Raw genomic sequence first — 12,377 nt, 5'->3', positions numbered from 1 at the left:
AACAACATCAGTAAAAACTGGTAAAGCAGTGGTATGCAAGTTTATTGCACCCTTGCTAGGTTACCTTGGTATTTGACAATAGTATGGGCGGTGAGGAGACCTTGAAATGGGTCTTGCCACTGAGACAGAGGCATTTAGGTTAATCTTTCTTTACTACTTCTAATGTACATTCTAATCAATTTTCTTAAATAATTCATATGTACATGCTCAAATGACCCCAAGATTTAGGATAAACTACTGTATCCTTTCCTACATTATACATTTGACATTTGACCTTCCATTGATTGCAAAATTACTGTTCTGTTTTAAACTATAATGCAAACCAGGTTTGCCCAGTTGGGGCAGTCATCCCTTCAAGCACTATATGAAAACAAGGACAACTATGTCAGAAGGGGCTGGCTTAAGTCTTAGGGTTATCTGGTGGCTGCCACAATCTAGTGTAGGAATTAGGGAAGTTTGCAATTTGTGTTTTTTGGTTTGGACATACTGCAGCCGTTTAGACGAAAGTAAGTGGGTCAGAATTTCAAGGGTACAAGATAGCAGTAACACCAGGAGTAATAAAATGATGGGCCTTTTAGTATTTCAGGAAAAACATATTTATAAAGAAGGTCCCATCTCAAGAAATTAAGATCTGTATTACTAGAAATAGGAAAAGCATGGTATGTGGATAAGGGTCCAAGCTTTACTGACAACTTAAAGGTTTCTTAGATAACACAAGGAATGCTATTCACTCCAGTTTCTTAAAAGAGCTGTGTGAAACCTGGCTAGAAAGAAAGTTAGAAGATTTAAGAGTAGAGCAGATCGCTCCCATGTCCACTAAGAAAGTCACAGATTTGATATTCATACCAATCAAATGCTTGAAATGCAGCTGTTTTTAGGTTGAATTGAAAGAGAGAGGACCAAGTCTAGGAGAAGGTGTATAGTGGCAGTAAATGGGAGGAGATGGTGGCATCACTGGAGGACACACTCTTCTCTACTTGCCAATCTATTCACACCTAGGGTATGTTTGTGGGCTGGTAGCAGTGTAAGTTTTAGTGTAACATTTCTCCATTGAATGAAAACATACTTATTCTCAGTAACCTTTGATATGGTAGTATTGAGATTTTTCTCTTTTTTTTTTTTTTGGTTTTATTTTTTCATGCAGATTTCTCTTTACCTTTGTTACTGGATGTCATCTTTCCTACAGAATATAGGAAAACCCAAGAAACAGCAGGTTCTGAGGAGCTGGGGTCATCTAAGAATGCTGTGGGCAATAAGTTCAAGACACGACATCTACGTCGAAGCATCCATCGATACTCTATTCGGAATGCACAAAAGTCCCAGCTTTCTACATCAGACTCTGATGCCACCTCTGATGATAGAACTTCTTTTTCAAGCAAACATAGAAGGTCGCATGGCTTGCCTTCTCTTATAAGCCACCAGCACTATCCATCATTTGCCAGAGAGTTTCAGATAACAGAAATCATGAATACCTTGGACAGAACTGAGCAAGAGCAATTTGGATGTTCTATACAAGACTCTGATATGCTGACGGACCCTGCGGCCCTTTCCATTCTCAACCGTATGGAGAATTCCCCTTTTGATCTGTGCCATGTCCTTTTGTCCCTGCTGGCAAAGGTTTGCAAATTTGACATGGAGTTGAATCATAATCCTGCATTAGCTGTCAGTGTAGTTCCCACTTTGACAGAATTTCTAATGGAGTTTGGTGATTGCTGTGTACCTGAAGATACTGCAGCCAGAGGCGCAGGACAGTTAGGAAGTGAAAGTCTAGCTCATGGCTGGACAGAAGAGCCCATAGCTCTTGTTCAGAGGATGATTCTCCGCACTATCCTTCACCTAATGTCTGTAGATGTAGGACGCAGAGAATCTTTACCAGACACTTTAAGGAGACATCTAACTGATCTTCTGCGAGCAACTCTAAAAATTCGAAGCTGCCTTGAGAAACAAGCAGATCCCTTTGCACCACGACCCAAAAAGACCCTTCAAGAGATTCAGGATGATTTCACATTTTCTAAGAATCGACACAGGATCCTTCTGCTTCCTGAGCTGCTGGAAGGTGTGCTTCAGATACTTTTGAACTGTCTGCAGGCAGCTACACCAAATCCCTTCTTTTTTAGTCAAGCAATAGAACTTATTCATGAGTTTGTTCAACACACTGGGCTAGAACTTTTTGAGACCACGGTATTACAAATGGAGTGGCTAGCTACTAGAGACCCAGACATCTCTGGTGAAGCAGCTGAACACGCACATACCCTAATTAGTGGAGTGCTAAAAATTGTCAGTGCAGTCAAGAAGGCCAAATCTGAGCAGCTGCACCAATCACTGTGTGCACGACGTCGCCATCGCCGTTGTGAATATTCACATTTTCTCCACCACCATCGCGACCTATCTGGCCTTCCAGTCTCTGCCTTCAAACAGCCAGCTGGTCGTAATCCTTTTGAGGAAGATGTTTCAGGTGGTGAGATACATTATCCTGATAGATGTTGCTGTTTGGCAGCTTGCACCCATCAGTGTCTTCGCCTTCTTCAGAATTTCTCTTCCTCAAGTGCAACGTGCCTCCAGATTCTGACTGGAGTTCAAGCTGTGGGTATCTGTTGTTGCATGGATCCTCACTCAGTAGTGGTTCCTTTGCTCCATGCCTTTCGCTCACCTGCCCTGCGTAGTTACCAGTCCCAAGTGCTAAGTATTTTAAGTCGGCTTATCCTTGAGCAGTTAGGAGGTGGACAACCTTCTGATAAATTTAAGCTAGCCTCTTGTAATATCTGCACTGTGGACAGCAGCCAACTTTTAAGCATTGAAGAAATGTTATATGGTAGCAGTGCACCAGGGAATGATCCTGGGCCTGGTTTCGCTAGTCCGTCTTACCGGTCACAGGGAATTCTTCCCAGTGGTGGGGCAGAGGACATGTTGTGGAAGTGGGATGCCTTAGAGGCTTATCAGGATCTAGTATTTAATGATGATCGACAGTTAAGCCTACAGATTGCAAACCATATTTGTCAACTGGTTCAGAGAGGAAATGCTATTGTTCAGTGGCAGTTGTATACTCATATCTTTAATCCAGTCCTCCAGAAAGGAGTCGAACTAGCCCATCATGCACAGCAACTTGGCGTTACCACCTCTTGTACCCAGATTTGCACCTATCATAGCAAGTGCTTGTGGCTGGATGTCCTTCACGTCTATCTCCAGACATTACCGTTGCTGTTTAAATTCAGGTAAGCTTTGTGTGGTGTTTTAACCATATTTTTTTCAGGAGTCATGCCGGTATGAGGCATCCAGAAATAAATAACTACTCATTCTCCCACTAAAATAAAGTTTTTATTTTGTATTACTTTCTCCAACTTTCATACACAGACAGTACACAAGTACTGTTTTCATAGGAAAAAAAAATAAGATTTTCAATGGAAAACCAAATTCTGATAATCCTGGAATATGCTTTGAGCATTTTTGGAAAGATCTTGGTGTATTTATGTCTGTGATAAGCAGTAAATTCTTATTGTGGACACTACGTTAAGAATGGGTGAACCTACTCTTTCTTGCACTCGTTAGTCTTAAGGGCTGATTAAGTTTTTTTTTTGTGAATTCTGACTGTTCAGTTTCAAGCTTTTAAAGTTCAAGATTTTTAATGCAAATGTTAACAACAGCAAAGCCCAGCTCAGACGTTCACAAAGTTTGTACACATTTTACATTTTGACAGAAAGACTTTTTTGTGAATTTTGAGTTCAACCCAAAGTTCTGACATGAAGCTTTTAAAGTTCAAATACAACAGTCATAGCATCTAAACTTTAAATACAAGGAAACATCAATTTCATTTTATAATTTTGTTGAATTAACAAGGTTGTCTCTTTGTGTATAACAAGTGCTTAATTTTTTTATTTCAGAAATGTTTTCCTGCTTCATTTTGAAATTTTTAAAAAGTTAACTACATTTTTAAGAAATAGATTTGTCTTTAAGGCAGGTTAGAATATGAAAAAGTGTTATTGTGTCTTGCCTGTTTTTTTTTAATTAAATTCACACAATATGCTGCACTTGTGTTGTAAATACGGAGGAAGTCTTGTGTTGGAGTCACTTTTTCACTTAGACAACAGCAAAATAAAAATCATAATAAATATTATAATATATTTTTGTCATATTTTAAAATTTAACAATTGTGAAGTAAAAAAAGGACATTTATAATTGAATTAATAACTACAAATGTACTTTTTTGTAATGTTTTAATTTACACATGAATGATTCCAGAATAGATTTAAGTAATTTAACACCTGTTAGATTGTTTTTGTCAAATTATGCTCCTTGGGTAAAATCTTAAGATATAGTATTCATATTATGCTTTGTTAGTAGAATTTTAAAATCTGATTTCTTTGCATATTCACATTCTGCTTTTTTTGGTAATGCCTCCCCTGCAGAGTGTCTGTACTTGCCATTCACTTAATTTGATTCATTGTCAGTTTATTGAATTTTAATTAGTTACTCACGTTGACAGGCCTGTTTTATGAATGCATGTAACATATTGGTATCCTTTTTTTTTTTTAAATAACACAGCCTTGTTTTCTTGTAGGAATCATGCTAAGAAGTGCAGGGTCAGCCAAAATGAAGTACCACATTTTTCAAGGTCATTGCGCGAGGTAGAGGCAGCCGAGTCGGTTGGAGTAGGGGGTCCTTTGATAGGCAATCCCTTGTAGTTTTCGTTCTGCAAAATGCCTTTGTCCCGTGTGCACCGTGCTTTCGAGCATTCTTCATAAACAATAAATCCGTCATCATTACGCAACAAACCTTCTGAACACACTGTAGCATTCCTCCTAACGGTGACGTCCCAAATCAGAAAACAATTCTTCAGTGAGTGGCTAAATTAAGACAGACGAGTACAACAATAAACAGAAAATTTCCTGGCCGTTCTCAGACTGTACTTGCACCTTGACATCCAAGCTGTAAGGGCATCAATCTTGCAGTGTCCTGGATGTTCAGCAAGCAAACCTGTTTCTGCCTTGGGCATTTCCAACACATCTTTGAGGAGGATTTCACATGAGGACATTAATTTCTATCCATACAAAATGATTGTAGGCAGGAACTCACTGAGAGAGACTGGGAGAGCAGTAGAGAGTTGTGCACAAATATTCTGCAAACCATTCATCGAGATGCCATCGTCACGTGCTGTGACGAGGCACATTTCTATTTGACTGGTTGTGTTACGATGTAAAACTTTCGCTATTGGGCTGAAACCAACCCTCGTGAACTTTCAGGACCCCTGCAACAGTGAGCATGTTACAGTTTGGTATGCTGTTGCAGAATTTGGCATTGTAGGCTCTTACTTTTTTGAGGAGGGGGGAGCAACGGTCACTTTCACTTCAGAATGTTACAATGAAACACTAGAGAACTTTTTGTGTCGGCTCAACCGGAAGAAATGGATGAGGTTGATGCCTCATTTCAGACAGGATGGAGCAACAGCTCATACGACATGGATATCGATGCAAGTTTTGTGGGAGATGTTTCCGGAGAAGCTGATCTCTAAGAGCGGCAATGTCTGGTCGCCTTCACGTTCGCCTGATCGTGCAATTTCTTCTTGTGGGGCTATCTGAAGTCGAAGGTGAACACACACTGACCTCAAAACCTTGAAGCGCTCAAGGAGTATTCCCCTTGAAATGGCTGAACGAGTCATGAGAGTGTTCAGAAATCATCTTGAAAAGTATATTACTAATGATGGCCACAACCTTGAAGACAATTTTTAAAACGCTGAAAAAAATCTATTTTGTATACCCTTTCTTATGTCATAATGAAATTCATTTTATCTTGTAGTGTTTTTGTATAGTAAACATTTGAAATGTGGTACTTCTTTTTGGCCCACCATGTATTTTATGTAAATCACCTTTAACATACACAGATACTTTGTTATAATAAACTGTGCAAAAAGCAAGACATAATATGATAATATACATGAACAGGTGGTTAAAAATGCTCCAGGACACAGGGACATTAATAATGATAACCTCTAAATTTGCAGTCATCCTGCTTTCGGTCAATATCTCTAGTGAGTCTAGTGTCAGTTATTTAATATAGCTGGACTTTCCAGTCAGTTTATTCAAGCATCTGGCATTTCCTAAAATGGTGTTGCTATCATTGTACACCACAGCGTAGATCATTTCATTACATAATCTGGATTAGTTGTTTGTCTCCTGCAACACATTTAAAAATCTGAACTCGCTTGTCTAATTGTATGTAGCAGGTCTGTGTTGTCCAAAGGTTTCAGGTAAACTAATTGTTATAATTTGATTAGATGCATGGTTAACAATGAGCTGTTTATTTGGGGTTGTTCGTAATTCATCTGCTGAATCTGCATGACGTAAGCACAAAAGCCGAAATGTGCTTACGCACAGAAAAATCCAGATGCAGGAATCTGTGCGTACTCCAACTTCCACGTTCTTCCGCTACATAAATCCCGATCAGCGTGAAAAGTAACGCTCATGCACGCGCTTTATGTAACGCCCCAACTCCTCCCAGAATTACGCCTCTTTGAATATGCAAATCAATATAAATCGCCCTTAAGCTCAGCCTTTTGTGAAAAGACAATGGGAAAAGCACGGGGGAAAATATAACAATTTCAGCGAATACCAAGTGGAGGCAAAGGAAAAACATACTATTTGTTTAATTAAACCGTGGTATAATCAACAAAAGGAAGTTGATCGAGTGACATAGCGTGTTGGAGAAACTTGAAAGCTTACATTCACAAAATCGCACAGTGCCGGAAATAAAATAGAAGTCACATATCAAAGTCGCCGTGAAAAGGCGAGTCATAACCCACTGACTGAGTGTCATATGAAAGCTTATTAGGGTACAGAGAAAAAAAAGGCAAACAGTGGGGAAAAAGCACAAAATGTCAACTTTAATCTCGAAATTTCCACTTTAATCACGTAGTTTATTTTGTCATTAAAATAGAACATCATAATCTTCATCTTAAAATCGTTTAATTAACCAGTTTCTCAAATCACATCGTAATTAAAGTAGCACATTAAATGCTTTGTTTTGTATTTGATCTTCTATGTGCTCTATGTGTGTGAATCACTACCTGCTTCTTAAACCGGCTCTCTTCCTCTGACAGGACACAGAATCCATTACATTCATGATATTACAGCTCTCGGAATAACTAAAATACTGAGATGTATACGTGATTTTATTTTCATGATGAAAGTTAAAGCATGTTATTGATTGTGTGCGACCTTCGATGAAATTATTTATTGCAGCAGTACTCGTGGGCGGCTCTGTCCAATAGAGAAAGTCCAATGTCAATATGGTATCTTATGCACGGTGGATGGCCACATCCATTGCGGACACTGCATAGCCGCCTCTTGCTCATGACACAAGCGTTTAACTTTTGTTGAAATTTGCTGCTGCGTTTTTAGCTGTGTCGTTATTTTCTCTTTCTGTTTTATATTCAACTAGCAGAATACCCGCGCTTCACAGCGGAGAAGTAGTGTGTTAAAGAAGTTATGAAAAAGAAAAGGAAATATTTTAAAAATAACGTAACATGATTGTTAATGTAATTGTTTTGTCATTGATATGAGTGTTGTTGTCATATCTCTCTCTCTCTCTCTCTCTCTATATATATATATACATATACATATAAATATATATATACACACACACACATATACATATGCACATATATATATATATACACAAATCTACATATATATCTACATATATTAGGGGTGGGACTCGATTAAAAAAATTAATCCAATTAATTAGAGGCTGTGTAATAATTAATCTTGATTAATCGTATGTAATCGCACACCGTAAATTTGCCCCAAATCGCAAATGTGTTTTTTTAATTTAAAAGGGTTTTAGTGGGCGACAGAATCAAATAATAGACATGGATATGAATATTGTAAACTCAAGCTCTTTTAATTTCTGAAAAAAAAAATGCTTTTAAACTGCATTTGAATTCAAAACAGAAACAAAAATATCATCCCTGGTTAAAATTGGGCAGACTTAAAAATAAAGTGGTAGTTTAAGTACTTTAAGTACATTTTCAGAATGGTATTGTCTTTAAATAATAATAACCAAAATTTCAACATAAAGTGCAGTTTTTCTTCTTAAAAAAATAAGTCGGAAACATAAAAGGTAATTTGACCAACTTAATCTTTAAACTCTGAGTAACCTTAGCCAAAATTGTTTTGTACATTAAGCTAGAACAGTGTGATCATTGAACATTTTGTAATTAGATGTAATTAGAATTACTAACGGTCACGGAAGTCCAATGATCCCCAGTAAGAGCCACAAAGTCCGCTTTCTGTGATGCATCTAATTTTGCTTGCTTTTCAGTGTGCACAAAACCATGCTTTTATCAAGGCTTCGCACGGGTAGTTTTTTGAAATTAAATTTTCCTCCAATCAGTCGTAGGAGCAGCTTCATTTCGAGTGTAACATTTTTGTAGCTGTGATGTGTGCATCAGTGTAATCGATGTACCAGGAAATCATGCATTGACAAAAGTTCCCCTTTGCTTGGAATTGAAAGTGTGATTAAATGCGTTATTTTTTGTTATGGAGTACATGCATCGAAGCTTTTCAGCTGTGCTTGTGCTAAGAATAGGAAAGATTTTAAAAATAACGTAACATGATTCTGCGTTAACCGCAAATTTTTTCATACGTTTCAAACCAAGGAGATGCGAGGGTAAAATGAATCGGGGACGCACGCGTACATACTCAGTACATCCCCTCTCGGGAATCAAACCTCGGATATAGGCGATAGAGGCGAAGCCTCTACAATTGCACCACGGTGTGTGGCTTATCTATTTGAGAGTATGTAGATCGGGGTATATATATATATTCGCAGCGGAGACGTAGTGTGTTAAAGAAGCTATGAAAAAGAAAAGGGAACATTTTAAAAATAACGTAACATGATTGTCAATATACAGCAATTGTTTTGTGAGTGTTGCTGTGATCAAGGATTCGATTATCATTATTTGTTTCAATCAGGGTCGTATTTGTACGATGTGTTGTGTTCAAGTTACATTCTGTGTTTGTTAGTCATTGTAAAGATTAAATTCTGTAATTACAGCCACATTAGCTCCACAAATGAGACACACGGGTTTACCGGCAATGTCAGTAAACATATACTCAGCCTCCCATCGGTTTTTAAAGGCTCTATTTTCAGAATCAACTTTTCTCTTCAGCATCGTGTGAGCTAGTTTCGCAATAACTTGCAGTATCATAAGCTAGACTTGATTAACGTGGTTAATGTTTGGCAAGGCCGCTGAAGCGCTGCATTATGGGATCTGTAGTTTATTGTGTTACCAGCGCTTCATATACCCGGGCCATTAATAACAATAATACAGCATATAAAATGATCTCGCGGGCTGGATATAATTACCCCGGGCCGGATGTGGCCCACGGCCCTTTAGTTTGACACATATGGACTAAGTAGAACTTGAAAAGATATATTTTTTTGTACATCGAGCCCACGTGCTATTGTGGTTTTGCCTGCATGCCTCAATAAGTCATCCTCCCCTCGCTCTTACTTTTTTACCATTCATCTAATGAATACACTGAGTATGGCTTTACCAAAACAATCATTGATGGCGAATAAAGTATCCATTATTCGAGTATGTAGATCGGGGTGTGTGTGTGTATATATATATATATATATATATATATATATATATATATATATATATATATATATATATATATATATATATATATATATATATATATATATATATATATATATATATATATATATATATATATATATATATATATATATATATATATATATATATATATATATATATATATATATATATATATATATATATATATATATATATATATATATATATATATATATATATATCTATACTAATAAAAGGCAAAAGCCCTCACTCACTCACTCACTCATCACTAATTCTCCAACTTCCGTGTAGGTAGAAGGCTGAAATTTGGCAGGCTCATTCCTTACAGCTTACTTACAAAAGTTGGACAGGTTTCATTTCAAATTCTAATGGCCTTAATGGTCATAACTGGAAGGTATTTTCTCCATTAACTGTAATGGAGTAGAGCTGCAAAGACGAGGGGCGGAGTTTAGGTGACATCATCACGCCTCCCACGTAATCACGGAACTGACTGTCAACGCAGTATACGTAGAAAACCAGGAAGACCTACAAAAGCGCTTAAGAAAACATGCATTATATAATTGAGAAGGCAGCTAAACAATAAGAAGCGAAGCGAAAGTGGCATATACTACCATATTCATGAGTGCTGCTACCTCGGAAAGAAAGCAAGGTGTAAACCTAAACTTTAAATTAAGTTCATAGACAGGCTACTGCTGGCGTTTCACATGCCCACAGGTAATGCGGGATACAAGTTTAATGAGAGGACGCAGGATATAAACGAGAGTTTTGATCACTTTGTAACTAAGTTAAAATTGTAGGTGAAGGTGTGCTTATGCAAATTCCGAGAGACTGTGTTTGTGGGGATTGACAGTTAAGCGGTGGGGAGTCACGTCATCATCTCCTCCCATTTACCTCAAGTTAATACACACGCTGTCTCTAGAGTTTCAACACACTGAATCCTCCAGGCACTACTTACAAAAGGTCACATTGACAAGCGTGTTACGCTTATTTTTAAAATCTTTCCTTTCTTAGCACAAGCACAGCTGAGAAGCTTCGATGCATGTGCTCCATAACGCGCTGAAAAATAATGCATTTAATCACACTTTGCATTACAAGCAAAGGGAGCTTTTGTCAATGCATGATTTCCTGGTACACCGATTACATTGATCAGCGATCCCGATTCATTTTACCCTCGCACCACCTTAGTTTGAGAAGAAGTATGAAAAATATGAGGTTAACACAGAAAACAGATCACCAATTCAAGCTTTATGAATAATCGATTCGCCATCAATAATTGTTTTGGTAAAGCCATCCTCCTTCCATTTTATAATTTTTCCGCCACTAGCCCTGATTAAATGAACGGTAAAAAGTAAGAGCGGTTTAGGGTGACTTATTTAGGCAGGAATATATATGATAGCAACACTCATGACAATGTCAATCATGTTACGCTATTATTAAAATGTTTCCTTTTCTTTTCATTACTTCTTTAACACACTACTTCTCCATGCAGGCGCGGGTATTTTGCTATATATATAATATATGAATTACCTCCAAAGAGCTGAGACTTTTGATATCATGAACGCAGTGTACAAAAGGGTCTCCTGCCCAGCAAAAGTCGAGCAGCCAGCGCCGGCGGCATAGCTGTGCCGGGCCTTTGAGACGCTGACTGCGCTTCTGCCTTAAGTCAAAGTGAGCACTTTTAATTTTTTCATCCGCCCCTGAGCTATAGCCCAGACAAGTGCAAACACGGACCCCTTTTCTACACCACGGCAAAATAATATTAAGGCGATTCACACTTTCTTTTGCACGATACGATTATCAGGTCCTCAGCTTGATTATGAACACACGATATGAAAGTGGAGGACTCACAGTGCCATCACAGCCGATTAATGGCGGGACGCCTCACCAGTCTACACAAGACCCAACGCTGACTGTCCCCAAAAAGCGCATCATAACGCCAGCGTAACACATCTCTCTATACTATATAAAAGAAAAAGGCAACTTTCCTTTCTTTACACCTTTTTCCTTTTATCCCAAACCAAAGCCTTTCTCTCTTAACACGGCAGAGGACACAAAAATAATTTTCTTTAATTGCCGGTAAGGCACATTACCAGAGGCACAAATTTGAACGCTCACATAGAAAATGTAATTTCTATACACAGTCAGCCGTAGTAGCCTTTCAAAAGGGATCTACTACGAGAGATTATCCATATACATTTTAGCTGCTGTTAGTTACTTACCTGTTTTGTTATACAGTCTTTAAAATGTAGTTTACCCAAGAACCACTCCAGTAGTGCTCAATGTACCTGTACTTTTAAAACGTTAATGTTTTACTGTTTAATAACTTATAGACTATATTTCATTATTTTTCCCTTGCACTCAGTGACCAAAGCTATACACACACATATAGACACATACAAACATACACACAAGTATATGTATGTGTATATATGTATGTATACGTGTATACATGTATATATATGTATATATATATGTATGTATGTATATATATATGTTTGTATGTATATGTATGTATATATATATATATGTATATATATATATATATATATATATATATATATATATATATATGTATGTATATAGTATATATATATATATATATGTATGTATGTATGTATGTATGTATATATATATATGTATATATATATGTATATATATATGTATGTATATATATATATGTATATATATATATATGTATGTATGTATGTATGTATGTATATATATGTATATATATATATATATATATATATAT

At 37.2% G+C, this 12,377-nt stretch overlaps 1 protein-coding gene across 4 annotated transcripts in view; it reads left to right on the top strand.

Annotated features, from left to right (window-relative positions):
• lyst (lysosomal trafficking regulator) overlaps positions 1–12,377 on the top strand; it is a 299,712-nt gene that overhangs the window by 77,170 nt on the left and 210,165 nt on the right. For all 4 annotated transcript variants that reach the window (XM_039737860.1, XM_039737864.1, XM_039737863.1 and 1 more), the window contains exon 6: positions 1,145–3,212. In XM_039737860.1, coding sequence (XP_039593794.1) covers positions 1,145–3,212 — 2,068 coding nt within the window. The remainder of the gene's footprint in view (positions 1–1,144; positions 3,213–12,377) is intronic.

This window comes from Polypterus senegalus, chromosome 16, assembly GCF_016835505.1.
Source record: "Polypterus senegalus isolate Bchr_013 chromosome 16, ASM1683550v1, whole genome shotgun sequence".
Lineage (NCBI taxonomy): Eukaryota > Metazoa > Chordata > Cladistia > Polypteriformes > Polypteridae > Polypterus > Polypterus senegalus.
The sequence above is the reverse complement of the archived record's forward strand: the minus strand, read 5'-3'. Positions and strand labels throughout refer to the sequence as shown.